At 37.2% G+C, this 26,485-nt stretch overlaps 1 protein-coding gene across 1 annotated transcript in view; it reads left to right on the top strand.

The window, feature by feature from the left end:
• Positions 1-26,485, top strand: part of CPED1 (cadherin like and PC-esterase domain containing 1) — a 307,617-nt gene that overhangs the window by 97,995 nt on the left and 183,137 nt on the right. Inside the window, exon 7 of the mRNA XM_022582431.2 lies at positions 734-902. Within this exon, the coding sequence (XP_022438139.1) occupies positions 734-902 (169 nt within the window). The remainder of the gene's footprint in view (positions 1-733; positions 903-26,485) is intronic.

Genomic DNA, 26,485 nt, shown 5'->3' with positions numbered 1-26,485 from the left:
AGAGATTTTAATTATCTATCCAACACACAAAATAGTTTGCCCCATGTAATTTTATAATTATTAGGTAGTATTCCACAGTTAATAGTTTTTATTGAAGAATCATATGCATTTCTGCTTACCTAGACTTCAAAAGATGAAACAGCACACTCTTTTCATTGATCAAACTTAGATATTTGAAATATAGAAATATGATGCAGAAAAGAAAATAGTTATACATTTTGGTATCATTTATAATGAAATTATGTTTGTTTTATCACAAAATATTTAACTAGTGTTATTTTTCCTTTTTTAGACTGAAGTGTTTCCTAATACTTCATCCCTTAAATTAACCCTTAATTATCTGTGGTGCAGGTTATTAGGTAGAATCAAATTAGTGGGGAAAGTATTTTGGCATATTTTTGGTGACCTGCCTGTCCACTATTGAGAAACAGTATCTTTTCTTGTGGAGGATAAGATAGAGCAAAGGTAGGAAAGGGCAGAACCGGAAAATTTCAGGGGTATCCTAAACTTTTATATGTATCACTTTTGTTGGGATGGTACCAGATGTGACTAATTTAAATTTTTTAGATCTTTAAGCCTCATTTTAGGTACAATTTTAGACATCGTTTAAGGCAACCCATACACTGAAAGCTGGGGTCCAGTGAAAGAGAGATGGGGTGTACAAAGCTCTGAGGCAATTTATAAATTACATACCCCAAATTATGGAGCTTTAATTATATTTTTAATTTTTTAGGAATCAAACCACAGTCCTAGCTCCACAAGAAACACTCTTGAGAGCCAAAGATTTATCCGTAATTCTTAAAGCGTATGTGCTGGTGACATCCTTAACTCCTCTGCGTGCATTCATTCATTCGACTGGCACGGTTTGGAATCCACCAAAGAAAAAACGCTTCACTGTCAAGGTAAAATTTCCATTGTTGCAGTTATTTCCCACAAAGTATACTGGAGATAAGTAAAGTGAGTTGGGCTGCCTTTCTCCGACCTTTATGATTATCAAATCCCAAGGAGCAAAGATTGTATCGTTTTATTGCTGCAAGCAGAGATTTTCATTTAATAGGTGCAGGTTCAAAAATGAACTGGAAACAGCTTAATTCACTAGGGATCACAAAGGCTACATCTTCTTTTTCTCTCAATTCATCTTTTTAGTTCAGTTCTTTGACCCATTGTAGAACTAGTTCTCAGCTGTGGTCTGTTTTTCTTGACTTTCCACTCATTCAAGAAAAATGTAGTCAGTGCAACAGAGGAAAATATAATTTTGCCCTTATGCTTTTTGCTTCATTTTTAGGAAGCATAATGCCTCTTTCATTTCACCATTCAATATGGAATATTTGCTGAGTAAAAAACAACGCTCTCAAGGGTGCCTGACATAGTAGCCATGACATAAAGCATGATGAGAAAGCTTTCAAGGTAGAACTTAATAATAACCTCCAAAAAGTTTAGTTATAAGAGGTAATTCAGGTTAGCTCATTCGAAAATAAGGTCTAGTGAGAATATACATGATACATTTTAAGGAGTTTCTGATTTTACAGAAATAATTTTTCAGAGTGTAGTTAAGGGGAAATGCACACATGCATTCTTTCAGTTTCTTCCCACTTCCTCTTACCTGTTTTCTGAACAATTATTTCTGTAAGATCAAAGATGCCTTCAAAGAACAAATACTACCCGATCCCTCTTATAGAAGGAATCTAAACTAGTCAAACTCACAGAAGCGGAGAATAGAAAGGTAGTTACCAGGGGCTGGGGAAAGAGGGAAATAGGGAGGTGTTAGTCTAAGGGTCTAAAGTTTCACTTATGCTAGATGAATAAGTCCTGGAGATCGACTTACAGTATAGCGCCTATAGTTAATAATACTGAGATTTGCTAAGAGGATAGATTTTATGTTCTTAGCACTAAATAAATAAATAAATAGGGTGGGTGGAAACTTTTGAAGGGGATAGATACGTTTATGACTTGATTGTAGTGATGGTTTCATGGGCGTATACTTATCTCTAAACTCATCAAATTGTATGCATTAAATATGTACAGGTTTTTGTATTTTAATCATAAAAAAAAGGCACAAGTGCCTTTTATAGTTTTGAGAGATTTAAAAGTGACTGTACTTGATACTTTTCAGAATTTTTCTAACATAAACTGCACTTTAAGTTTTGGAAAATCTTCCAACAGTGAAAAATTTTTAAATGGTATGTTTAAAAATTGTCAGTTAAAAAACAGATAAGCATGACAAAAGATGCAGATGTTACATTACTTAGTAAAGTAGGTAACTGATATTTTAAGGAAATGGTGTTGATGACTTAGGTCTTAAGGGTGGTTTATTTTAAAGACAATCATCTCATCTCAATTATATCAGTATTAAGTGGTTTTTGATCAGGAAAAAGTGGAATCTAATTTGATTTGTCTTTCATGTTATCTCCCACAAGTCTTCACAGTGGCTGTTTATATTTCCCTAAGAACCTTTAATTATTCCCCAGTTGCCTTTTTCTGTTAAGCTGAATTGTATGCAGTTGCTGACAATTGGCCAGTTTTGACCTACAAAAAATTACAGTTTCATATGATTCAACCAAATAATTAGAAATCAGATATAGAGAGATACAAGAATCATAATCCTCTATTCATGTCACATTCATGTATTCGACAAATGTTTGTTGAGCAGAGATCCAAATCCCTGTCCTCGTAGAACTTGCAACATCTGTGTGTGCAAGCCTCCTCTCCTATTTTATCTTTTTTATTTAATACATTTTATCGCCGTTTCCCACTTAATTATCCTTCCTCTCAAAGGCCATCATTATAATGATTTAATGTGTGTGTTTTTTGTGCATATTCTTGTAAAATAAGCATTTTTATTTTGTTATGCATGCAAGTATCTTTAGCATATAAACTGTATTATATAGTTTTTCCTTCTTCTTTTACTATATATATATATATATATATATATATATATATATATTTTGGGCCGTGCGGCATGTGGGATCTTAGTTCCCCGACCAGGGATCAAACCCATGCCCTGCCCCCTGCAGTGGAAGCGTGGAGCCTTAACAACTGGACCGCCAAGAAAGTCCCTCTGACAATTTTTTAAAATGCAGCACTACATATTTTTAGGAAGAAACCTTCCACGTTGCTATGTGTATATCTTCTGTTACTTTTTCACTGATTTGCAGTATTAGTGATGTGTTTTCCCTTATAGTTTACCTCCCCACTGCTCCAGTGATAGAGATCTGGATTGCTCCAGCTCTTGGCTAAAGCAAACAGTACTTCAAATGCACAAATCTTTGTATCTGACTCTTTATGAACCTGCATATGATTTTCTGAAGAGTGTATACCCAGGACTGGGATGGCTGGGGCATAAGATATAGGTTCATTTGATAGAATTAAATAATGCCAGCTCGCCCTCCAAAATGCCTGTATCAATTTCTGTACCCCCACATAGGCCAACATTTGACCGTTTCCAGCTGTGACAGGTGAAAAGTGTTATCTTGATCTTGCAAATAGCTCAATTTGCCCTCTCTCTGTTAACTTTATCACAGTGTTATTTTTTGATTAGAAATCTTCAATTCATTAATCAAATTAATTTTTCCATATGCTTCCTCTTTGGGGATTTAGTTTCAGAAATCCTTTCTTATCTCTAAGTCACAAAGGTGTGCTTCTCCATTTTTTTCTATTACCTTTATAATTTTCCCTGGACATGTAAATATTTAATTCAACTAGAGATCACCTCTGATCCAGTTTTCTTCTTTTTTCCTAAATATTCCATTCTCACGGGCTAAAAACTCATCATTTCCTATGAATCTGACATCACTTTTGTTGTATAACTTTCCATATGTATATGGAGCCGCCTCTGATGTCTCTGTTCGGTTCCAGTTGGCCCACTCTTTTTTAATATTTTGGCAGTATAAGTATGTCTTCATGCCTGACACGGGAGGTACCTCTTGTCTACTTCTTCTTTTCAAGATTGTTAACTATGTGGTGGGCATTTATTTCCTCATAAACATTTTAGAATATCAATTATACTTTTAAACTCCTACTGGATCCACCTCCTAGAGTAATGGAAATAAAAACAAAAATAAACAAATGGGACCTAATGAAACTTAAAAAGTTTTGCAAAGCAAAGAAAACTACAAACAAGACGAAAAGACAGCCCTCAGAATGGGAGAAAATATTTGCAAATGAATCAACGGACAAAGGATTAATCTCCAAAATATATGAACAGCTCATGCAGCTCAATGTTAAAAAAAACAAAAACCCAATCAAAAAATGGGCAGGAGACCTAAATAGACATTTCTCCAAAGAAGGCATACAGATGGCCAAGAGACACATGAAAAGCAGCTCAACATCACTAATTATTAGAGAAATGCAAATCAAAACCACAATGAGGTATCACCTCACACCAGTTAGAGTGGGCATCATCAGAAAATCTACAAACAACAAATGCTGGAGAGGGTGTGGAGAAAAGGGAGCCCTCTTGCACTGTTGGTGGGAATGTAAATTGATACAGCCACTTTGGAGAACAGTATGGAGGTTCCTTAAAAAACTAAACATAGGGGCTTCCCTGGTGGCGCAGTGGTTGAGAGTCCGCCTGCCGATGCAGGGGACATGGGTTCGTGCCCTGGTCCAGGAGGATCCCACATGCCGCGGAGCGGCTGGGCCTGTGAGCCATGGCCGCTGGGCCTGCGCGTCCGGAGCCTGTGCTCCGCAACTGGAGAGGCCACAACAGTGAGAGGCCCGCGTACCGCCAAAAAAAAAAAAAAAAAACACTAAATATAGAATTACCATACGATCCAGCAATCCCACTACCAGGCATATACCCAGAGAAAACCATAATGCAAAAAGACACATGCACCCCAATGTTCATTGTAGCACTATTTACAATAGCCAGGTCATGGAAGCAACCTAAATGCCCATCGACAGACGAATGGATAAAGAAGATGTGGTACATATATGCAATGGAATATTACTCAGCCATAAAAAGGAATGAAATTGGGTCATCTGTAGAGACGTGGATGGATCTAGAGACTGTCATACAGAGTGAACTAAGTCATAAAGAGAAAAACAAATATTGTATATTAAAGCATATATGTGGAACCTAGAAAAATGGTACAGATGAACTGGTTTGCAGGGCAGAAATAGAGACACAGATGTAGAGAACAAACGTATGCACACCAAGGGGGGAAAGTGGTGGGGGTGGTGGTGGTGGTGGAATGAATTGGGAGATTGGGATTGATACATATACACTAATATGTATAAAATAGATAACTGATAAGAACGTGCTGTTTAAAAAAATAAATAAAATTCAAAAATTCAAAAAAAAATCCTACTGGAATTTCAATATAATATTGAATTTTTAGCTTAATTTTTGAAGAGTTGATTATTCATAATATTGTCTCTCCATTTATTCAGGTCATTTTATTTGTCCTTTATTAGAGTTTAATTTTTATTCCTCCACAGAGATCTTATATGGTTTTGCTTAAGTTTATTTCAAGATTCCTGGGAGTATTTTTTGATATTGTTATTTATTTATTTATTTGTTTTTTAACATCTTTATTGGAGTATAATTGCTTTACAGTGGTGTGTTAGTTTCTGCTGTATGACAAAGTGAATCAGCTATACATATACATATATCCCCATATCCCCTCCCTCTTGTGTCTCCCTCCCAACCTCCCTATCCCACCCCTGTAGCTGGTCACATAGCACCGAGCTGGTCTCCCTGTGCTATGCGGCTGCTTCCCACTAGCTATCTATTTTATGTTTGGTAGTATATGTATGTCCATGCCACTCTCTCACTTCGTCACAGCTTACCCTTCCCCTTCCCCATGTCCTCAAGTCCATTCTCTACTTCTGCATCTTTATTCCTGTCCTCCCCCTAGGTTCATCAGAACCATTTTCTTTTTTAGATTCCATATATATGTGTTAGCATACGGTATTTGTTTTTCTCTTTCTGACTTACTTCACTCTGTATGACAAACTCTGGGTCCATCCAGCTCACTACAAATAACTCAATTTCATTTCTTTTTATGGTTGAGTAATATTCCATTGTATATATGTGCCACATCTTCTTTATCCATTCATCTGTGGATGGACACTTAAGCTGCTTCCATGTCCTGGCTACTGTAAATAGTGCTGCAATGAACGTTGTGGTACATGACTCTTTTTGAATTATGGTTTTCTCAGGGTATATGCCCAGTAGTGGGATTGCTGGGTCATATGGTAGTTCTATTTTTAGTTTTTTAAGGAACCTCCATACTGTTCTCCATAGTGAGAACAGTAGTGGCTGTATCAATTTACATTCCCACCAACAGTGCAAGAGGGTTCCCTTTTCTCCACACTCTCTCCAGTATTTATTGTTCGTAGATTTTTGGATGATGGCCATTCTGACTGGTGTGAGGTGATACCTCACTGTGGTTTTGATTTGCATTTCTCTAATGATTAGTGGTGTTGAGCATCCTTTCATGTGTTTGTTGGCAATTTGTATATCTTCTTTGGAGAAATGTCCATTTAGGTCTTCTTCCCATTTTTTGGACTGGGTTGTTTGTTTTTTTGATATTGAGCTGCATGAGTTGCTTGTATATTTTGGAGATTAATCTTTTGTCAGTTGCTTTGTTTGCAAATGTTTTCTCCCATTCTGAGGGTTATCTTTTCACCCTGTTTATGGTTTTCTTTGCTATGCAAAAGCTTTTAAGTTTCATTAGATCCCATTTGTTTATTTTTGTTTTTATTTCCATTTCTCTAGGAGGTGGGTCAAAAAGGATCTTGCTGTGCTTTATGCCATAGAGTGTCCTGCCTATGTTTTCCTGTAAGAGTTTTATAGTGTCTGGCCTTACATTTAGGTCTCTAATCCATTTTTAGTTTATTTTTGTGTAAGGTGTTAGGGAGTGTTCTAAGTTAATTCTTTTACATGTAGCTGTCCAGTTTTCCCAGCACCACTTATTGAAGAGGCTGTCTTTTCTCCATTGTATACTCTTGCCTCCCCTGTCAAAGATAAGGTGACCATATGTGCATAGGTTTATCTCTGGGCTTTCTATGCTGTTCCATTGATCTATATTTCTGTTTTTGTGCCGGTACCATACTGTCTTGATTACTGTACCTTTGTAGTATAAAATAAAGTCAGGGAGCCTGATTCCTCCAGCTCTGTTTTTCTTTCTCAAGAGTGCTTTGGCTCTTAGGGATCTTATGTATGTCCATACAAATTGTGAAGTTTCTTGTTCTAATTCTGTGAAAAATGCCATTGGTAGTTTGATAGGGATTGCACTGAATCTGTAGATTGCTTTGGGTAGTATAGTCATTTTCACAATTTTGATTCTTCCAATCCAAGAACATCGTATATCTCTCTATCTGTTTATATCATCTTTAATTTCATATGGGTCTTTCGTCTCCTTAGGTAGGTTTATTCCTAGCTAGTCTACTCTTTTTGTTGCAGTGGTTAATGGGAGTGTTTCCATAAATATTCCTTCAGAGTTTTCATCATTAGTGTATAGGAATGCAACAGATTTCAGTGCATTAATTTTGTATCCTGCTACTTTACAAAATTCATTGATTAGCTCTAGTAGTTTTCTGGTAGGATCTTTAGGATTCTCTATATATAGTATCATGTCATCTGCAACAGTGACAGTTTTACTTCTTCTTTTCCGATTTGGATTCCTTTTATTTCTTTTTCTTCTCTGATTGCTGTGGCTAAAACTTCCAAAACTATGTTGAATAATAGTGCTGAGAGTGGGCAACCTTGTCTTGTTCCTGATCTTAGTGGAAATGGTTTCACTTTTTCACCATTGAGAATGATGTTGGCTGTGGGTTTGTCATATATGGCCTTTATTATGTTGAGGTAGGTTCCCTCTACGCCCTTTCTGGAGAGTTTTTATCATAAATGGGTGTTGAATTTTGTCGAAAGCTTTTTCTGCATCTATTGAGATGATCATATGGTTTTTATCCTTCAGTTTGTTAATATGGTGTGTCACATTGATTTGCATATATTGAAGAATCCTTGCATTCCTGGGATAAACCCCACTTGATCATGGTGTATGATCCTTTTAATGTGCTGTTGGATTCTGTTTGCTAGTATTTTGTTGAGGATTTTTGCATCTATGTTCATCAACGATACTGGCCTGTAGTTTTCTTTCTTTGTTACATCTTTGTCTGGTTTTGGTATCAGGGTGATGGTGGCCTCATAGAATGAGTTTGGGAGTGTTCCTCCCTCTGCTATATTTTGGAAGAGTTTGTGAAGGATAGGTGTTAGCTCTTCTCTAAATGTTTGATAGAATTCACCTGTGAGGTCATCTGGTCCTGGGCTTTTGTTTGTTGGAAGATTTTTAATAACAGTTTCATTTTCAGTGCTTGTGATTGGTCTGTTTATATTTTCTATTTCTTCCTGGTTCAGTCTCAGAATGTTGTGCTTTTGTAAGAATTTGTCCATTTCTTCCAGGGTGTCCATTTATTGGCACATAGTTGCCTGTGGTAATCTCTCATGATCCTTTGTATTTCTGCAAGGTCAGTTGTTACTTCTCCTTTTTCATTTCTAATTCTATTGATTTGAGTCTTCTCCCTTTTTTTCTTGATGAGTCTGGCTAATGGTTTATCAATTTTGTTTATCTTCTCAAAGAACCGCCTTTCAGCTTTATTGATCTTTGCTATTGTTTCCTTCATCTCTTTTTCATTTATTTCTGATCTTTTCTTTATGATTTCTTTCCTTCTGCTAACTTTGGGATATTTTTGTTCTTCTTTCTCTAATAGCTTTAGATGTAAGTTTAGGCTGTTTATTTGAAATGTTTGTTTTTTGAGGTAGGCATGTATTACTATAAACTTCCCTCTTAGAACTTCTTTTGCTGCATCCCATAGGTTTTGGGCTGTCGTGTTTTGATCGTCATTTGTTTCTAGGTATTTTTTAATTTCCTCTTTGATTTCTTCAGTGATCTCTTGGTTATTTAGTAGCATATTGTTTAGCCTCCATGTGTTTTTCTTTTTTACAGATTTTTTCCTGTAATTGATATCTAGTCTCATAGTGTTGTGGTCAGAAAAGAAACTTGATATGATTTCAATTTTCTTAAATTTACCAAGGCTTGATTTGTGACCCAAGATATGATCTATCCTGGAGAATGTTCCGTGAGCACTTGAGAAGAAAGTGTATTCTGTTGTTTTTGGATGGAATGTCCTATAAATATCAATTAAGTCCATCTTGTTTAATGTGTCATTTAAAGCTTGTGTTTCCTTACTTATTTTCATTTTGGATGATCTGTTTGCTGGTGAAAGTGTGGTGTTAAAGTCCCCTACTATGATTGCGTTACTGTCGATTTCCTCTTCTGTGGCTGTTAGCATTTGCCTTATGTATTGAGGTGCTCCTATGTTGGGTGCATAAATATTTTTGATTGTTATATCCTCTTGGATTGATCCCTTCATCATTATGTAGTGTCCTTCTTTGTGTCTTGTAATAGTCTTTATTTTAAAGTCTATTTTGTCTGCTATGAGAATTGCTACTCCAGCTTTCTTTCAATTTCCATTTGCATGGAATACCTTTTTCCATCCCCTCATTTTCAGTCTGTATGTGTCCCTAGGTCTGAAGTGGGTCTTTGTACACAGCCTGTATACGGGTCTTGTTTTTGTATCCATTCAGCCAGTTTGTGTCTTCTGGTTGGAGCATTTAATCCATTTCCTTGTAAGGTAGTTATCGATACGTATGTTCCTATTACCATTTTCTTAATTGTTTTGGGTTTGTTATTGTAGGTCTTTTCCTTGTCTTGTGTTTCCTGCCTAGAGAAGTTCCTTTAGCATTTTTTGTAAAGCTGGTCTGGTGGTACTGAATTCTCTAAACTTCTGCTTGTCTGTAAAGGTTTTAATTTCTCTGTCGAATCTGAATGAGATCCTTGCTGGGGAGAATAATCTTGGTTGTAGGTTTTTCCCTTTCATCACTTTAAATATGTCCTGCCACTGCCTTCTGGCTTGCAGATTTTCTAGTGAAAGATCAGCTGCTGACCTTATGGGTATTCTGTCCTATGTTTTTTGTTGCTTTTCTCTTGCTGCTTTTAATATTTTTCTTTGTATTTAATTTTTGATAGTTTGATTAGTATGTGTCTCGGTGTGTTTATCTTTGGGTTTATCCTCTATGGGACTCTCTGCGCTTCCTGGACTTGATTGGCTATTTCCTTTCCCATGTTAGGGAAGTTTTCAACTATAATCCCTTCAAATATTTTCTCAGAGGTTTTCTTTTTCTCTTCTCCTTCTGGGACCTCTATAATTCTAATGTTGGTGCATTTGATGTTGTCCCAGAAGCCTCTGAGACTGTCCTCAGTTCTGTTCATTCTTTTTTCTTTATTCTGCTCCCTGGCAGTTATTTCCATCATTTTATCTTCCAACTCACTTATCTGTTCCTCTGCCTCAGTTATTCTGCTATTGATTCCTTCTAAAGTATTTTTAATTTCAGTTATTTTTTTGTTCATCATTGTTTGTTTGCTCTTTAGTTCTTCTAGATCTTTGTTAAATGTTTCTTGTATTTTCTCCATTCTGTTTCCAAGATTTTCGATCATCTTTACTATCATTACTCTGAATTCTTTTTCAGGTAGTTTGCCTATTTCGTCTTCATTTATTTGGTCTTGTAGGTTTTTACCTTGCTCCTTCATCTGTAACATATTCTTTTGTCATTTCTTTTTTTTTTTTTTTTTTTTTTTTTTGATGGGTGGGTCTATATTCCTGTCTTACTGGTTGTTTAGCCTGAGGTGCCCAAAACTGGAGTTTTCAGGCAGTTGGATAGAGCCTGGTCTTGGTGCTGAGATTAGGACCTCTGGGAAGCCTCACTCCAATTAACCTGGGGTCTGAGGTTCTCTCTTAGTCCAGTGGTTTGGACTCAGAGCTCCCACCACAGGAGCTTGGGCCCGACCTCCTGCAAGCTGGTCATTGGCAGTTCCTCCCATCCCCTTTGGTGTCCGTAGTCCCCCAGTGATGCCTGGTAGGTGCCTAGTTGTGCAGAGATGTGAATTCCATGTTCTTCTAGCCTGCCATCTTCAAGAAATACTATTTTTAAAGTGGAATTTCTATTTGATAAACTTGTTCCAATAATTTAACTATTAGTATCATTGGTTTTACTAGGTGTTTTATCTGCAAATAAGGTCATGTTAATCTCTTTCCTTTTAATTCTTGGCTATCTTCTTTTCTACTTCCTTCTTCTTTTTTTTTTTTTCTTTTCCTTGACTAATGTTGCCAAGAATCTTTAAAGGTAGAACTGATAGTGGATGTTCTTGAGTTGAACATCTTTTAAGATGGGCACGTCTCAAGTTTCTCCGTTAAGTAAAATGCTCGCAGTAGGTTTTTGGTATGTAATCTTTGCAATGTCTGCCAAAGCAGTGAGAATAATATAATTAAGTACAATGGATCTATCATTACATTTCGGCCGTTACAATTTATAGGTAGTCTTGTTTCATCTGTACCCTCTCTACTCCCTTTCCCTAGCACTAATTTATTTTGAAACAAATACAAGACATCATATGATTTCATTTATAAATCTTTTTACAATATAACTCAAAGACATATGGATTTATAAACTTTACCAAGTCAAGGAAATTCTCTTTTATTTTTAGTTTGCTGGAAATCTTCATCGTGAAATGATTTTGAACTTCACCAACACTTTTTCCCTGCATTTTGAGATAATCATGATTTTTTTTCCTCCTCAAGTTTATGTGTATTATATTGCTAGATTTTCTCTTAATAAAACCTCCTTGCATAAATGAGATAAAACCTACTTGATAAGTTTGTGCTATTTTCAATACTCTGTTGGATTTATTTACAATTTTTATACCTTTGATCATAAATTATGTGGATTTATATTTTCTTATATTTCTCATACTTGGTTTTTACAGTTGAGATTATTGTAGCTTCATAAAATTAAGCTGGATAACTTTCACTTTTTTTCAGTTTTTTGGAGCAACTTATATAAGATAGAAATTAGCTTACCCTCAGGAATTTGGTACAAGTCTCTTGAAAAAAATAGATTTGGAGGTTTTTTAAAATAGCATTGACATTTCAACTTATTAAAACATTTTGATTTTAAGTTCTCAATTTCTTCTTGTACAATTTGGCAATTTTGGGGGGGGTTACCAATTTCGTCAAATTTTCAAATTCTTTAGTGTATAGTTGATTATAATGTTTTGATTTTTGTATCTGTTGTGTCTATAGCTATTTCGTCTTTTTAAATTTATCCTTTGTAGATATGTGTTTTTTTAAATTTTTTGATTAGAATTGCCAGAAGTTTTTTTTTTTAGAGTTGGTTAAATCTTTTTAAAGAAACTAGTTTTTTATTTTGTTAATCTTTTTCATCATTTTGAAGTTGTTGTTCCCAGTTTCACAGATTTATGCCCTTATTTGTGTCATTTCTTGGTTTCTAGTGTTTTGTTTGTTTGCTCTATTGTTTCTTTATAGTTTCTTTATTTGAATGTTTGCCTCCTTTATGCTTAACATTTTTTGTTTCCTAGTAAAAATGGCTAAATCTATATGTTCCTTTTATGTCCTGCTTTAGTCATGTCCCATAAATTTTGAATTATTTAATTCTAATTATTTTTTATTATTCTTTATGATTGCCTTGTTTAACTCAAGGTATTTAATAACATATTATTCCATTTATAAATAAAGGATTCTTTTTCAGCTATCCTTTTGTTATGAATTTCTAATATATTGCATTATTATCAGAGGACAAATCCTGTATGCTACTGCTGTCTTGGAATTTATCCAGGCTTTCTTTTATTAATAATCTTTCTATTAAAAAAAAAACTTCCATGGGTGCTTGAAAAGAAAAACTCTACATGGGTATAGAAATTCTGTATATATTAATAGTTAAAGCCTCTCTTATTAATCATATTTTGCAGATACCTATTTGTTTTCCTCTTGATCTGATAGTTGCTAAGTGGAATGTATTAAAATCTCCAACTACAGTTGTTGGTCTGTTTCTCCCTGCCATTCAGTGGGTTGACTATTTTGAAGTTATGTTGTTTGCTACCTGTTATTTATGATGGGTACAACTTCTTTCTCCATAGTTCCTTTAACCAGTATATATTAGCTTTCTTTTGTCTTAGGATACTACTGCTTTAATTTCTATTTTCGTCAGCTGTGAGTTTTCTTTTAGTTCATATTTTTGTTTTACCATATGTATTTTTAATTTTACCCTTTCTACATGTCTTTGTAGTAAATGTATTTTTAAATAGTCAATATAGTTTTGGAATTGATTGTTTTCATCCAATCTGAGAATCTTCGTTTTTAATTTATGATTTTTTTTTTTGTTTTTTTTTTTGCGGTACCCAGGCCTCTCACTGCCATGGCCTCTCCCGTTGTGGAACACAGGCTCCGGACGCGCAGGCTCAGCAGCCATGGCTCATGGGCCCAGCCGCTCCGCGGCATGTGGGATCTTCCTGGACCAGGGCACGAACCCGCGTCCCCTGCATCGGCAGGCGGACTCTCAACCACTGCGCCACCAGGGAAGCCCTAATTTATGATTTTTAACTTATGTGCCTAGATTGTGACTACCATCTTATTTTTTAAATTTTTCAATGCATTCTTTTTGTTTTATTTAAAATATCTTTTCCTGCTTTTCACTGTAAAGATTGAATTTTCTTCTGTCAGCTTAAAAGTTATACATTCTTAATATAACATGCAGTGGATATCCTTCATTTAAGACATACATTCATGTTTATTTTCTCCTATTAAGTTCTTAAATTTTTAATATCTCCCACTCTGCCCCCTTAAGACTAATATCCTTTGCTCTCTACACTACTTCCCCACATTGCAGTGTAGATCTACAGTGTAGATTTTTAATTCTGGTTGAAATAATCACTTTTTGTTTTGTTTTGTTTTCTTAAAAAACCAAACCTAACCAAACTTTATCAAGGAATTTACCACCCTCACATCTCCTAAACTGTTCACAACATCCCCCTGGACTTGTTTCTTTTCTTATTTGTGTTTCCAGTTTGGGCCTGAAGTCTTTACTCTTTAATTCTGGGAAATTTGTTTCCATTATTTCTTGGAATATTTTTGCTCACTGTTTCTTCTTTCTTTCTTCTGTTGTCCAGATTTTGACCCCTTCCTTCATGTGCCGATACCCCTTAACTTGAGGACTATGCACATTTTTACTTATATCTATTGATTTCTTACTATTTTTCCTCTTGGTTCTTTTTAATGATCTTCTTTAATATTTCATTTTGTTACTATCTTCAATTATTTCTAGTATGAGTATATTAATCATGCTTATTTTAAATTCCTAGCCCATTGGTTTTAGAAGTCCAATGTGCTATCCATTGCCACAGAACCCCTTGTCCTTTAGTTTTAGGAGCGTGATATATGGCATTTAGTTTGTTGCTTTTCTTTCCAGGTGCCTATACTTTTCATTTGTCCCCTGTTTTGTCCTTTGAGCTTAAGTTATCCTGCAGATACTATTTATTCTCACCATTATCATATTGGGGGAAGGCCAGGTAAATCCAAAAGAGGTATGAGGATGAGTTCCAGGCATTGTAAAACCACTTTTGATCACTTCTCTCTGCTACTACGGTATCAGGTGACTTCCTTGGTCAGAATCTCACTCCCTAACCTCTTAGATAGAAAAGCCCTGGGAGGAGGCACTCCCCTTCATTATAATCCATCAAACTTGGGGTTTGAGAGAGAATAGGGTAGAGGAGTGAATGCCAGATGTGATGTAATCCCACACATCTCATCACCTCCTCATCTGAGCGGGACATTCAGCAACCTGAATCCTGGGGTGGGCTTCACATCCTTAACAAGAAAGGAGCAGCAGTGAATGTCCTAGGGGACCACAGGGGGAGGCAGGAGGGAAACAAAAATGCTTTCCTCCAAACTGTCCTCTCAAAGAAACCTCTGGCAACACCCTCCTCAAACTCCAGCAATCCTTGCCCACTGCCACCACTGGCCAAGCCAGTTCAAAATATCTTTCAAAATCATTTTCACACAAGTTTTCATTTGTTCTTTAGTTAAATTCATACTTTAATCTCATTTAACCTATAATAGTTCACCATCTTGATGGGAAACTGAAGCTCCTAGATAGTCCAAGTAATTGTTTTTAAGTTTTGTTTTGTTTTTTCTTTATTTAAGCACCACATCCCCCAACCCCAGTAGAAATGACTGGTAGAAATGATATGCTTTTTTGTGTGATAGTTTTTATGTATTTCCTAAACGAAAATCATATGAAAAGAAAGCTCTTTGTGATTTGGTTTTCTTTAGATTTTCATGCTTTGTTCACTGCTCTGTTTGTTATTCATATCTTTGTCATGTCTGCAGGACAGATGTGAGCTGCAGTTGTAGCATGGGAAAGCTTGCAGTTCTTGTCATTTTCATCCTCTCCTTGGGATTTGTCTTTTCAAGATCTTGCTTGATTATTCTGGACAGTACTGTTATCTGCTCTCAAAGGGAGGTAGTGCAGCTTCCTGGATTAATGTGTCAGAGAGCAATTATTTCCTTCTAGAGGTCAAAGTTATACTTGATGCTACAGATAGATTCAGAAAACAAGGGTCTATTTATTTACCCAACTGAAGTACTTATAGCTTCAGTTAAAACAAATAGATTATACTTACCTGTTAAATCACTTAACCATTCTCCAAAATACAGCTACCTTGTGATATTTTTAGAAGTGAAAAAATACAGAAATGGTTTTCAGTGCTAACGTGGAGGACAGGACCAAAACCCACTTTAAAGACTAACCATGTGATATCAATGTTTTATTAAATACTGTTCTTAAATTTCCACAAAACATAATTTGTGTGTGTGTGTGTTTGTACTGAGTCCTGAATACAAAGGCTAAATTGCTCGGTTAAATCAGTAGTGATTTATGCACTGTGCAGTGAGGCAAGCCCACTAAACTGGTTATTGGTGGCCATTTATAGAACATTCTGGCAGCTAAAGGAGTATGAAAGTAATAACAGATATAACTATGAGCTCATTTATTTCCAATTACGTCTGCTGCTGAGATACTTTATGTACTATAGCTTTGGAGAGAGTTGAAAAATATCATTAATGCAAATTTGAGAAATAATGGAAATAGAAGCTTTATAAACTAAACTTTTCTAAAATCCCCGTCTGTACAGTAAAAATAATTTAAAATATAAGTGTTAGATGTTTCCAAAGAATGTTCAAATTTAAAAGGGAAAGGGAGGTGGAGAAGAAAGAAAATTAATAGCAAATGCAACATTTGATTATTATATCCTTTGATCCAGTTTTAAAACCACCATTTTTGCTGCTTGCTGTTAAGCAATGTCATTTTCTTGGTGAATATAATAAATTCAACTGCAAGCAATATTTTATTCAAACATTTCTTCCCTGAAACATCTCTCAATTCAATTATATAACCCTCCAGTTATACCTATGCATTGAAGAGTAGAACTCTTCCACAGACACTGTAACTATACCTTTCAGTCAAATACATCCATGGCTGTCTTTATATGCAAGTCATGTAGATTAACTGCAAGAAATTTAAATTTGGTTCTTAGAGTAAAAAGTCACAAGTTATCCCGTCATCCATTGTAAAGTTATCCAGCAGAGAAGAAGCTCTCCTGTCCATAACTTCTTTATGATGTCTGGAGATTCTGTATACTTGTGATCATGGCTGACTGCTTGGATGAAAATGTATTGCTGGAGTGATTTGTGACTTCTGGCGGGAAGACCTATCCAAAGCCTTATTTTCTCTAGTTGAGACATAACTTAAATGAATTTGTATTTTGATCAGCCATTCCATATTTGAAGGCGTTCTTTTGTTGATATTTGGTATTCAGAGGTTACATGAGGATAATTCCTTGAATGTAATCAGCTCTTGATAAATGCTTGGGTGGCATTCAATCAAAGATGATTTAAAATTGTTTAACCATGTGAAGAAAGTGCCCAAGGATATTTAATCCCTAGCTGTTCTAATTCAGCCCTGTATTTTGCAATGATCTTCTAGTGGCTTTCCAGGAAATGTAATAGGCAGATGTCATCTGAATTTCTGGGCAGGGCCACTTTGATGGAAAAGGGAAAACACAGGACATTGCCGTCTTTGCTCACGTCAGTATCTATGAGAATCACCTCCAGTGGAAACCAAAGTTAAAGCAAGCTGCCGCCCAGTCTCTGAATCACCAGCTCTCTACCACCACTGCACTGGCCTTTGGGGGACCATTCCTCCATTTCCAGTGCCCACAGTTGCCTCTCACATCGATGCAATCAGCAAATGTGCACAGAGGAGAGAGTGAACCTTGGCAAAGAGGGGCATGTTGTTATTTACAAGGACCCCTTTTAAAAGATGCATATGTCTCTTATTCAGTTTGGGAACCATGATACAGTTGTAGGGATAAAGTTAGCCTCATTTGCCGTCAATATTTATACAGTGCCTTTCATAATGTCAGGTGAGATAGCTCATATATTCTCAAGGTAAAAATGAGTAATGTCTTTCGAAGCAGGTATAAAGTTACATTATAGTTTTTCAACTTGAGGAAGTGTTCTTCTCCTGATCTTCATTTTACATCTAAACTGCAGACTATGGAGCAGACCTTGTAAAAGACTTCTTCACTGAGCATCTGGCCCTTCTGTAGGCCCAGGAGATTTATGTCAGCTGTAGCAGGAATGTGAATCAAAGCCTGCTTCTGGGAGTTTGTAAAAGGAGTTGATGTGTTACTTGGTCTACTCTTGCTTGGATTAAATTTAAAAATTGCATCAGGGTGTTCATTTTAAAGTATGATTTTATATAAATAGAAATTATAGATAACCAGAATAAAATTGAATAAACATGTGATGAGAGCTGACTTACAATAAAAACCTAAATAATAATTGCAAAATAACACTTATCTAATCAGCCCATATTGGTGTTAAATATTATTTCAGGTATATGTTAGCTCTAGAAAAAGAATGATTATTTTGCAACTGCCCAGGATTTTAAAGTGCATAAATGCAAAATAATTTTATGCTGTTGATGGCATTGATGCTGCCCATGGCAACTTTGTCTCTTGTGTTGAAAAATTTCCTTTATTCATTCATTTTATTCACTCATTCATTTCCATCTTTGTTCCATAAAAGGCTTTCGGGTAATTTTGTACATTCATTTATTCTTAATACTGAACCTGGATTATTAGCCTAAGAAAAGTATTCATTAATCATGGCCATGTTTACTTGATCAAAAGTGATCATTTAAACCCATGAACCTAAGCTTTCAGAACTGCAGGCAAAATCTGGAGAGTGCCAGGCACTCAAAAAATATATATTTTTAAAAATTTACTTATTTTATTTATTTATTTTGGCTGTGTTGGGTCTTCATTGCTGCATACGGGCTTTCTCTAGTTGCGTTGAGCAGGGGCTATTCTTCATTGTGGTGTGCAGGCTTCTCATTGCGGTGGCTTCTCTTGTTGCAGAGCGCGGGCTCTAGGCGCAGGGCCTTCAGTAGTTGTGGCTCACGGGCTCTAGAGCGCAGGCTCAGTAGTTGTGGCGCACAGGCTTAGTTGCTCTGCAGCATGTGGGATCTTCCTGGACCAAGGCTCGAACCCATGTCCCCTGCATTGGCAGGCGGATTCTTAACCACTGCGCCACCAGGGAAGCCCTCAAAAAATATTAATCAGTGAATGATTGTCTATCATTATCATTTTTGTTAAAGGTATCTTGTTAATTGTAACTTGCTAAAAACTGAAACTTGGGGAAATATTTTAGAATAGGTTCTGCGACAGAAGATAAATTTTAGAGTAGGCTCTGCAACAGAAGATAAATACGAATTTTTTATATATACCATCTTTGTTAATTATGTCATCTCTTCTGAACTAACATAGTGAACAGATATAATTATCTGATATGGACACATTATATATATGCATTGTAGTGACAACATAAAGGTGAAACTTAACCCTAATGAATAAATTTGCTAATTATTATTTCCTTTAATGCAAGAAAACTGATGGACAAGTGTTAATTATCCATCCAGAAAAATGGAGGTTAACTGATATTCAGGGACTTCAGGTGAAGTAAGTGAATCCATTCAGGATGCTGGAGAGATGGAAGAGGGAAGGCCTCAGTGGTAGTTTGGGGTTTAGGGTGTGTATTTGCCTACTCCTTTGCTCCCTGCCCCCCCTTTACCTGTCCTGATCAAAGCCCCCTTCTCCTTGGCGCCATCTAGTGGATGCCTGTGTCGGGATGAGGAAGATGCCCAGTTAAGGATTTGCAAAGATCAAGTGTCATTTCTCCAAACTGGAACCTAGGAGTGGATGGCCTGTGGACATCACAGAAGCTCTTATAAATTAGTTTATGGAGGCTCTTCCTCTTTCTGTTGTTATCCCGTACAGACTTATTGCTCTGATTTCTGGTACACCTCGCTGATCAGAAGTTTATAAAATAAACAAGGGTTTAGAGTAAAAACTGAGCATGAAAAATGAGGGCTCTTGTAAGCAGTGCTCCAGAGCAGTTTAAGCATCCACAGGGAACATCTTAATTTTTCAGTTTCTCATTATTTCTTCAATAGATGAGCTAGCTAAGCCAGAAAGATGTTCAAAGGCAGAGCAGCTATAATCTCTTCCTTCACTACCCTCCATATGATAAGGATTTGTTAAAATGAATCTTTGGGTAGTGGACCCATGAATTAAGGCAAAACTCCCTGCCATCTTCCTGATACTTTTTTCACTTCTAAGAAGGCACCAAGAGAGTTACCAAATTTAATTTCATAAGCCTTGATTCTTGGACTTTGACAACAAGGCTCACCTGAGTTTTGCATCCCTGTGGTAATGTTAAATATCTTCTGAGGACAGGAAAATATATTGGGAGAAAAAATTAGATAAAGTAAATAAAAGAATCAAGAGAACAAAAACGAAGCAGAAAAATTTACTTGCCTAAATACATGTAAAATTCTTTAAAGAAGAGATTGTTTATTTTTGATTTACAAAAGAAAAACCTTCAGTGCCTGACACAATACTTAATACTCAGCAGACAGAGGGGAGAGAAATGGCTTGGAATAGAGACTCCACTCATCAACTTGCTGAAAAGAATAATCAGTAATAAAATAACCCCTTTACAAAGTATGATGTGAATGCAAAGTAATAACAGTGAAGACAATGGGAGTAAATGTTGTCAAAAATTAATTACTTTAATGCTTAAGTTTATTCTAAAATATATACCCAGTGGAGAAGACAGGTGATATTTACATTTTCACTTTAGGTATAGAAACAAAATAACTTTCCACTAGTACATTTTGAAGATCATTATATGTTTGTCATTTTAAACATTTCTATTTACAGTTTCCTTTATTCTTTGAGATCTATCTCTAAAGCTGTGACAAATTCTAAATATAAAATATTCCCAAATGTGCCAACTAGGTAAGACTGATTTGTCTGCTAAAAGAGGACAGACTTTTGTTCCCTTCAGGAGAAAATCTGACTTGCATTTGTCTTATGTGATTTATGCATTGTAAGTTTAAAATGAAATACAGCCTTTTCCCTCCCATATATTAAAATGGGACTTCAAATTTGAAAGAAACAGCAATCTTCTCTGAAACCTACATAGCTATGTGATGAGACACAACAAAAATACTGTATTGCCCCCAAGTGGTCTTTATAGGTATTGCATGCACTGTCCAATAGTGAAAGAAAAAGAGAAAGCAAAAATATTTGGACAGCAAATCTTTGACCATTTTCTTTCACTGGAATATACATATTTATTTTTGAAAAGTTATTTGATAATCCGTGCTGTGGTAGTAAGGCTATATTGCTAAGTAGAGATTCTGAATGGTGGTAAATCTTCAGTGCAATTTAAATTGCCTGGGTTACACAGTTATTTGGAATGATATCAACATTTGTAAGTCACTGGGAATTGTTTTTCCATTTAAGGAGATTTTGCAATACATAGGTTTTTCTTTTAATTACTGTAAAGTTAGCACTAGCACTTTCGACTCAGCATCTGAGAGTGCATTATTTTTATCCACGTATCTTCTGTGTGTACTTCTATTTGATTTCAGCCTGAACCTCAAATCGGTTTTTAGCCTGAATTCCTTTGAATTATATAAATGAGCTAATATTGTGAGGTGGAACTGAAAGTTTGTCTTTCATTTCTCTGAATGTTACTAAGGCAGACAAAGATGGATTCTTTCTCAGGATCCTGCACACACGCATCGTGCTGTATTCTATACGTACTGCAATATACAGACATATTTCATTGCTTTTTAAAATTCTGTTTCTTTGGAGCATCTTCCAGTAAAGCAGTCATTCTCTGACTTCCTCATTTCCTGATATGGAGCATCCCCATACCCCCCAGTCTATCCTCTGTCTCATAACAGCTTGTCCTCTCTCCCTCACCTCCATGCTTATGAAACTATTAATAGTTATTAGAAGCCCTATGAAGCAAGTTTTACCATTTGGAGAAAGGGACTGCAAACAAGAGAGGAATTCCTGGTATCCCTGTATTTATATGTATCTATATGTGGTATGTGTCCCCTTCTAAACCAGCTCCCCGATGCCTGGTGTCTAGTCTTCCAGAATCCAATAGTCCCAGCCATCACAGCCTCCTTTACCTGTTTAAAACAGTACTGTTCCGGGCTTCCCTGGTGGTGCAGTGGTTGAGAATCTGCCTGCTAATGCAGGGGACGCGGGTTCGAGCCCTGGTCTGAGAGGATCCCACATGCCGCGGAGCAGCTAGGCCCGTGAGCCACAACTACTGAGCCTGCGCATCTGGAGCCTGTGCTCCGCAACAAGAGAGGCTGCGATAGCGAGAGGCCCGCGCACCGCGATGAAGAGTGGCCCCCGCTTGCCACAACTAGAGAAAGCCCTCGCACAGAAACGAAGACACAACACAGCAAACATAAATAAATTAATTAACAAACTCCTACCCCCAACATCTTAAAAAAAAAAAAAGTACTGTTCCAAATTGATTTCTATCAGAAATTTGATTCCAGATATATTTGAAAGGCATAAGAATTTTCCCGTGTGCTTGATTACCCAAATCATCTACATTAAAGAATATGTATTCAAGTCACAGAGAGTGAAATTATTACTTTAAACTCAGAAGTCAAAGAAGAAAAACATTACGCTGAGGAACTGTGTTACATTTTCATGCTTTCAAGGAGTTACCATTAAAGGAAAAAGAAATGTGATTTTAAAATACGAATAAGACAATGATGACGTTCTTTCAGGCTGAGTGAGAAGCGTATATCCAATTGCATTTTTACTCTAAAGGAGAGAGAAATAAATCACTAGTACTGGATCTATAGTGTTGGATCTACAGAACTAAAAACAAAAATCCCAAAGCATGACCTCTAGAGGCCTAGATATGGATGTGCAGTAGGAAGATCCTTGTACCAACTGTGTGACCTCAGGCAAGTCTTTCAACCTCTCTGAACCACTTTTTCTTTCGGAAAGATAGGACTAGTTTCCTATGGGTTAAATAAGTTTTTTGATTCCTTGTACAAATATTTACTGGGCACTTCTCATATGAAGTGTCTCATATGCTAGACATTTTGTTAGGTTCAAGTGATATAGTAACAAACAAGACAAAGTCCCTGCTTTCATGGAGTTTATTCTTGTGTTGAATAGTAGATGAAATACAGATAAAAATTAATTATACATATATAAACAAATACAGAGAACTACAATTTTTTAATAAAACTTTGAAAGGTTGCTTTCCATGAACAGTTATTACAAAATATTGGCTCTATTCCCCGTGTTATACAATACCTCCTTCAGCCTATCTTACACCTAATAGTTTGGACCTCCCACTCCCCCCCCACTGCCTCCCCCCTACCCCGGCAACTGGTAACCACTAATTTGTTCTCTATATCTGTGAGTCTGCTTCTTTTTTGTTATCCTCACTAGTTTGTTGTATTTTTTTAATTCCACATATAAGTGACATCATACAGTATTTGTCTTTCTCTATCTGACTTACTTCCCTTGGCATAATGCAGATTTTTAATATTGCTAAGAATGCAACGAGGGAGGAGGCTGTGTAGAAAGTGACTGGGTTGCCCACTTTTGAGAGGTAGCAAGATCTCCCTGACCAAGTGACATCTGAGCTGTGCTTCATGGAGGAGACTGAGTGTCATTTGAAGAGCTAGTGGTAAAGCATTCCCAGCAAAGGGCCCATTCCGACGCCCTGAGGTAGGAGAGTCCAGGCATGATCACAGAACACCACAGTGTCGTCATGAGATCTGCCTTTTCAAGCCCACTCTGCTGCTGCTGTGTAGAGAACGGACTGAAGAGGATTATGAGTGGGGACAGAGCGACCAGTTGCAAGGCATCTGGATGAGGAGGATGGTGGCTTGGACGGGTCGGTGAGGTGGTGATCTAAAGGAGGTGAGAAGGGCGTCCCTGGTGGGGCAGTGGTTGAGAGTCTGCCTGCCGATGCAGGGAACACGGGTTCGTGCCCCGGTCCGGGAAGATCCCACATGCTGCGGAGCGGCTGGGCCCGTGAGCCATGGCCGCTGAGCCTGCATGTCCGGAGCCTGTGCTCCGCAACGGGAGAGGCCACAACAGTGAGAGGCCCGCGTACCGAAAAAAAAAAAAAAAAAAGAAGGTGAGAAACTGGCACCTTTTGGAGGTAGAAACGAGTCAGTGGTGAGGTGAGAGAGAGGGACTAGACAGAGAGGGCTCAGAGAGGACTCTGCAGCCATGATGTGACTGGTGGTGCCCTTTCCTGAGACAAAGAACATGGAAGCGGGTGGGACAGAGAAGCGGGAAGTGAGGAGGTGGAGAGGAGGAGAGCTTCCTGCTGTCACGGCAGACTAGCCAGTTACATGATTCGTCTCCATTTGTCTGGCTCTTAGGTCTCCTTTGCTCCAAAACTCGCCCGAGGGCCCTGCATAGAATAAGTTCTCGCCTTGGGAGCTTGGTGTTTCTTTTCCCGCTCACTTTCCTCCCCGCCTTTCTCCACCTCATTCCCTCTCCCTTCTGCCACTTCTAAGTCGTGAGCAGAATAACTAGTTGCTCAGCCTGCCTAGTGTGACAAGGCAGGCCCCAGGTGTCCAAGTCCCCATTACTGTAAAAACAACTCAGGCAGAAGTGCCTGCTTCTCAGCCACCATGGGATCAAGGGTTCTCTTCAAAAACATGGGACCTCAACTCACAGACCAGTTCCCTTGGAGGATAGTAGGATGATGAAGTGTGATGTATTCCAATAAGAAGGTGAGAAGAGAATAATTAGGAATCTGTGCACCCTAGTAAGGGTTCAGTTTATCCAGCGTTTGGGGTGGAAGCCAGAGTGAGGTTGGAGAAACCAAACTAGAAGCAGCAGGCATTTGACTGTGCATTCTAGGCACTGAAAATGAAGAAGCTGTGACCTGCTTGAACAATGGCATTCATATAAGGAAAATCAGTAGACATATGTCCACAGAGTCCAATGATAATATCTTACAACTTTAACTTTAACTTTTTTTTTTTTTTTTTTGCGGTATGTGGGCCTCTCACTGTTGTGGCCTCTCCCGTTACGGAGCACAGGCTCCGGACGTGCAGGCTCAACGGCCATGGCTCACGGGCCCAGCTGCTCCACAGCATGTGGGATCTTCCCGGACCGGGGCACGAACCCGTGTCCCCCGTATCGGCAGGCGGACTCTCAACCACCGCGCCACCAGGGAAGCCCCTAACTTTTACTTTTTTCTGTAAAATCTCTCCAATCCTTTATATCCTACTGAGAGATTCTAGACGGGGCAATAAGGATAACCTGCTAGCTCCCTGAGAAGGTTGAATGTAACGTAATCAGGGTTCTACCATTCAAAGCAAATAATTAAATTTTTATGCTCTTCATAGCCTTCTGTGTTTTGGTACCTTGCTCCTGATCAATTCTCTGATATACATATGGGGAATTTAAAATTTTTTAACCATGAAACTGATTAAATCACAGAATCTACTTTCTGAATTTCTAATTTTAATGTATGCTTTAAAGCTTAGGGTTATTAAGAAGTACAAATGAATAAAATTATTCATGTCACTGGAAGCATGAAACTTACTTAAATATTGGAGTTTTGATCTAATTCCAGAGAATGAGGAAAAACTATCCTAATTTAGGTTCAGTCAATTAATTGAGTTTTTCTGTGGTTTACCCTAAAGCAAGCCAATTTTCAATGAGCTAAAACAAATGACGAGAATATTTATTTTCTTAAATCATTTGACTTAACACAGAATTTGTTCTTGATTCAGGTAATTTCATTTAAGTCACAAAGAAATGTCCTTAGTTTTTCCAAAAGGTAATTAGGCTACACAAATGCTCAAGTTGTTGAGTTGATTTGTTAGATGTGTGGGTGCTTGAGAATTGTGACAGTTTCAAACACATTTTCCGTGAAAGTAAAAACACAGATGATTCATTCTTCAATATTTCAGGGTCCATCCACATTCCTAAATCTGTATAATCAAAGCCGCAGTAGCAGAGGTAATGCTGGGGCTTTGCAGCCAAGCAGACTGGTTTCAACACCCATACAGGTTACCTTTTAGCTGTAAAACCTTAGGCAAATTACTTGTGTTCTCAGCCCTCGGTTTCTTCATCTATAAAACAGGGATAATGAGTATCAACCTCATAGCATTGCTGTGAATATAAACAAAACAGTGCATGAGAAACACACAGTGTCTGGCACATGGTGTCAACTTGGCTGGGGTTAGTGAGTATTATTAAGTATGACATAGAATTTTATCCAAATACCACATGTGTGTGAAATGAAAAATCACATCAGTGCTTAGGTTTGTAATTTAGTCATTTTTTTCCCTCCCTTTCTCAAATCTTTTTTCCTCTTTTCCTTCTGTTTTTATATATCTGATTTTCCCCCTAAATCATGACCCTTTAAAACACAAAGGAGACTTCTTGCTACGGTCCAGAATGCTCACCAGCCCTTCATCCCCTTCCACAGCCCTCTGACGTGCAGCAGATGTGTTCTCTGGGCCAGACACAGCCAGAGCTATGATCCTCAAGTGGGGTGTCGTGTGCCTCTGGGGAGCGATGAAGACTCTCCAAGGGGTTCACAGGCCCATAGATAGTTTCAAGAGAATCAATGCCCATAACTTCATCTTTCCCATGTATACCTTCCTAAAATTTGATCTCGCTGAGACAGCACCTCTAAAGCGGGTGCTTTTTATTCTCCATCCCTTCATGCACAGACCTCTGCTCTTCAAAAGAAAGACCTAGCGCTCATCTATCCCTAATATTATAATAATAATTGCTCCAGGGTGAAAAAATTTTGCAACCCCTCCCCAAAACAGGTGCATTTAAATATGGTTTTCATTAGAGAAAGTGAAGGATGCTAATCACCAAGTAACAAGTCCTCCACAACTCAGATTGTTTTCAGTTTTTAACAAAATTAAATATTTCATGATAAATCACTACTTGTTTTTTTTTCATATACTTTGGAGGGAGCTCAAGGAATTAAATCATGTTGCTCTAGCTAAACCCTTCCATCTACACCTATGTATTGTGTGAACAAATCTTCTCCATGCTTACATTGAAAATAATATTAATACCAATACTGAACCCTTCTCGTTCTAACAATAAATACTGTTGTCTCAATGGATAAAAAGACTCAACTAAGTGAATAAAAAGAAGTCGTATCCATCTAA

Source organism: Delphinapterus leucas, chromosome 9 (genome assembly GCF_059928025.1).
Source record: "Delphinapterus leucas isolate spDelLeu-1000000601 "Yukka" chromosome 9, BTC_Dleu_Yukka2, whole genome shotgun sequence".
Taxonomy (NCBI): Eukaryota; Metazoa; Chordata; class Mammalia; order Artiodactyla; family Monodontidae; genus Delphinapterus; species Delphinapterus leucas.
Note: the sequence above shows the minus strand (reverse complement) of the source record. Positions and strands in the feature narration are given on the sequence as shown.